The 4,282-nt window shown below is 61.2% G+C and overlaps 1 protein-coding gene across 1 annotated transcript in view; it reads right to left on the bottom strand.

The window, feature by feature from the left end:
- Positions 1 to 3,947: 3,947 nt before the first annotated feature.
- Positions 3,948 to 4,282, bottom strand: part of SND1 (staphylococcal nuclease and tudor domain containing 1) — an 82,950-nt gene continuing 82,615 nt past the window's right edge. Inside the window, exon 24 of the mRNA XM_041408204.1 lies at positions 3,948 to 4,034. Within this exon, the coding sequence (XP_041264138.1) occupies positions 3,948 to 4,034 (87 nt within the window). The remainder of the gene's footprint in view (positions 4,035 to 4,282) is intronic.

Here is a 4,282-nt window from a genome sequence, read left to right as displayed (position 1 = left end):
CCAGAGCCCCCCCAGACCCGGGGCGGGGCGGGGGGCGGCCCCCTCCCCCGCGTCTGCCGCTATTCTGGGGACAAAGCGACAAATATAGAGCGGCCACTCCCGGCACGGGGACACCCCCGCGGGGGGGCGGCGGGACACGGGGGGCGGGCACGGGGACACCCCACGGGGACACGGACACGGGGACAGCGACACGGCGGGGACACGGGGCGGGCCGCCGCGGGGGGACGGGCACCGGGACAGCGACAGGAGAGGCACGGGACATGGGGACACCGGGAGGCAGGACAGGGGGACACCGGGACACCGGGACACAGGGACATGGGGACACCGGGACACAGGGACATGGGGACAACGACAGGAGGGGCACCAGCGCCGGGCAACGAGGGGCACGGGACATGGGGACACCGGGACATGGGGACACAGGGACGTGGGGACACAGGGACACGGTGACACCGGGACACCGGGAAGTGGGGACACAGGGACACCGGGAGGCAGGACAGGGGGACACCGGCACCTGGGGACACCGGGACACCGGGACACTGGGACGTGGGGACATGGTGACACCGGGACATGGGGACACTGGGACGTGGGGACACAGGGACATGGTGACACCGGGACACCGGGACGTGGGGACACAGGGACATGGGGACACCGGGACACTGGGACGCGGGGACACAGGGACACCGGGAGGCAGGACAGGGGGACACCGGCACCTGGGGACCCCGGGACACCGGGACACTGGGACGCGGGGACACAGGGACACCGGGAGGCAGGACAGGGGGACACCGGCACCTGGGGACACCGGGACGTGGGGACGTGGGGGTAGTGGGACACCGGGACACCGGGACAGGAGGATACTGGGACATGGGGACACAGGGACATGGGGACAAAGGGACATGGTGACACTGGGACACCGGGAAGTGGGGACACTGGGACATGGGGACATGCGGGTAGTGGGAGACCGGGACATGGAGACACTGGGACACCGGGACATGGGGACACAGGGACACAGGGACATGGGGGCACTGGGACACCGGAACACAGGAACATGGGGACACCGGGACTCTGGGATGTGGGGACACTGCGACATCGGGACACCGGTACGCCAGGACGTGGGGACACTGGGACAGTCGGACACAGTGACACCAAGACACAGGGACATCGGGACACTGGGACACCGGGACAGGGGGATACTGGGACATGGGGACACAGGGACATGGGGACACCGGGACGTGGGGACACTGGGACACAGGGACGTGGGGACACAGGGACATGGGGAGAGGGGACAGGGTACAGGACGAGGGGACAGGAACAGGGACGGGAGTGGCGGGACAGTCACAGCTGCAATGGGGCCGGGACCGGGCCGAGATGGGCTGTACTGGGATGGGTTATACTGGGATGGGTTATACTGGGATGGGTTATACTGGGATGGGTTATACTGGGATGGGTTATACTGGGATGGGTTATACTGGGATGGGTTATACTGGGATGGGTTATACTGGGATGGGTTATACTGGGATGGGTTATACTGGGATGGGTTATACTGGGATGGGTTATACTGGGATGGGTTATACTGGGATGGGTTATACTGGGATGGGTTATACTGGGATGGGTTATACTGGGATGGGTTATACTGGGATGGGTTATACTGGGATGGGTTATACTGGGATGGGTTATACTGGGATGGGTTATACTGGGATGGGTTATACTGGGATGGGTTATACTGGGATGGGTTATACTGGGATGGGTTATACTGGGATGGGTTATACTGGGATGGGTTATACTGGGATGGGTTATACTGGGATGGGTTATACTGGGATGGGTTATACTGGGATGGGTTATACTGGGATGGGTTATACTGGGATGGGTTATACTGGGATGGGTTATACTGGGATGGGTTATACTGGGATGGGTTATACTGGGATGGGTTATACTGGGATGGGTTATACTGGGATGGGTTATACTGGGATGGGTTATACTGGGATGGGTTATACTGGGATGGGTTATACTGGGATGGGTTATACTGGGATGGGTTATACTGGGATGGGTTATACTGGGATGGGTTATACTGGGATGGGTTATACTGGGATGGGTTATACTGGGATGGGTTATACTGGGATGGGTTATACTGGGATGGGTTATACTGGGATGGGTTATACTGGGATGGGTTATACTGGGATGGGTTATACTGGGATGGGTTATACTGGGATGGGTTATACTGGGATGGGTTATACTGGGATGGGTTATACTGGGATGGGTTATACTGGGATGGGTTATACTGGGATGGGTTATACTGGGATGGGTTATACTGGGATGGGTTATACTGGGATGGGTTATACTGGGATGGGTTATACTGGGATGGGTTATACTGGGATGGGTTATACTGGGATGGGTTATACTGGGATGGGTTATACTGGGATGGGTTATACTGGGATGGGTTATACTGGGATGGGTTATACTGGGATGGGTTATACTGGGATGGGTTATACTGGGATGGGTTATACTGGGATGGGTTATACTGGGATGGGTTATACTGGGATGGGTTATACTGGGATGGGTTATACTGGGATGGGTTATACTGGGATGGGTTATACTGGGATGGGTTATACTGGGATGGGTTATACTGGGATGGGTTATACTGGGATGGGTTATACTGGGATGGGTTATACTGGGATGGGTTATACTGGGATGGGTTATACTGCGATGGGCTGTACCCGCACTGGTCCGTACTGGCCGCGCTGTTCCGTGTTTGTCGTTCCGGCCGACCCCGCCAGGTGGCGCCATTTCCCTTTCGGCTCGGGCCGAGGGAGCCCGCCCAGTACGGACCAGTACGGACCAGTATGGGCCCGGTACAGACCAGTACCGACCAGTAGGGACCAGTATGGGCCAGTAGGGACCAGTACGGACCAGTATGGGCCCGGTGCGGACCAGTACGGACCGGTATGGGCTCGGTACGGACCTGTACCGACCAGTATGGACCAGTATAGGCCAGTCTGGGCCCGGTACAGACCAGTACGGACCAGTCTGGGCCCGGTACGGACCAGTAGGGACCAGTAGGAACCAGTATGGGCCTGGTACGGACCAGTATGGACGAGTACGGGTGTGGTACGGGCCAGTACAGACCAGTACAGACCAGTACAGAGCAGTACCGCCCAGCAGCCTTCTGTATGGGCCCGGTGCGGACCAGTACCGACCAGTATGGGCCAGTCTGGGCCTGGTACGGACCAGTACGGACCGGTATGGGCTCGGTACGGACCTGTACTGACCAGTATGGACCAGTATGGGCCAGTCTGGGCCCGGTACAGACCAGTACGGACCAGTCTGGGCCCGGTACGGACCAGTAGGGACCAGTAGGAACCAGTATGGGCCTGGTACGGACCAGTATGGACGAGTACGGGCATTGGGCCTGCCAGTACAGACCAGTACAGACCAGTACAGAGCAGTACCGCCCAGCAGCCTTCTGCACCACCCAGCAGCATCCCTGCACCTGCAGACCCCCAGAGCCCTCGAGGCACCCCCAGAGATCTCCCGAGCCCCCCCAGGCCCCCGGACCCCTCCCAGATGGAGTCAGAAACGCCCAGGGCTCCATAAAGCCGCCCAGAGCCCTCCCAGACCCCCCCCAGACCTGACCAGAGACCGCCCGCGCCCCCAGAGCCGCGGCTGGGGCAGGGGAGGGTGGGGGACTGGGGACAGCGACAGGGGACAGCCCCCCCGCCCTCCCCCTCCCGTTAATTACGGTCGTTGCCCGGCGTTAATTATCGATCCAGCCGCTCCATGTTAATTGGCTTTGGGTTCAATTAGCCCTGCCCCCCCCCAGCCCGGAATCGATCCGCGGTGTGGGGACAAGAGGGGACAGCGCGGGGGGGGGCAGCCACAGGGACCCCGCGGGGCGGGGGTGACCCTGGCGCTGGGGCGCGGGTGATGGGGGGAGCCCGGGGTCAGTTTGGGGTTCAGGGGTCGCACTGGGAGGGGGCCAGGCTTGGGGTCCAGCAGTGGGACCTGGAGCTGAGGTTCAGGGTCTGCAGCCACTCTGGGACCTAAATCTGGGAGCCAGGTGGGGGTCCAAGGTCAGGGGCTGTTCTGGGGTCCCAGGGTGGGGAGTCCACAATTGGGTTTGGGGTCCCACTTTGCGTCCCAGGGTCAGGGCCCAAGGGTGGGACCTGCAGCAGGGACCCAGGGTGGGGTCTCAGGGTGGGGTCCAGATTTGGGGGCTCCACTTGGCTCCAGGAGATTTGGCTGCTCTTCTTGGGGCTGCCCCCATCCCCCCCCCCCACACCCCCATCCA

This window comes from Onychostruthus taczanowskii, unplaced genomic scaffold, assembly GCF_017590055.1.
Source record: "Onychostruthus taczanowskii isolate IOZ18803 unplaced genomic scaffold, ASM1759005v1 scaffold290, whole genome shotgun sequence".
In the NCBI taxonomy this organism is placed as follows: Eukaryota; Metazoa; Chordata; class Aves; order Passeriformes; family Passeridae; genus Onychostruthus; species Onychostruthus taczanowskii.
This window is presented reverse-complemented; position numbering and strand designations above follow the sequence as displayed.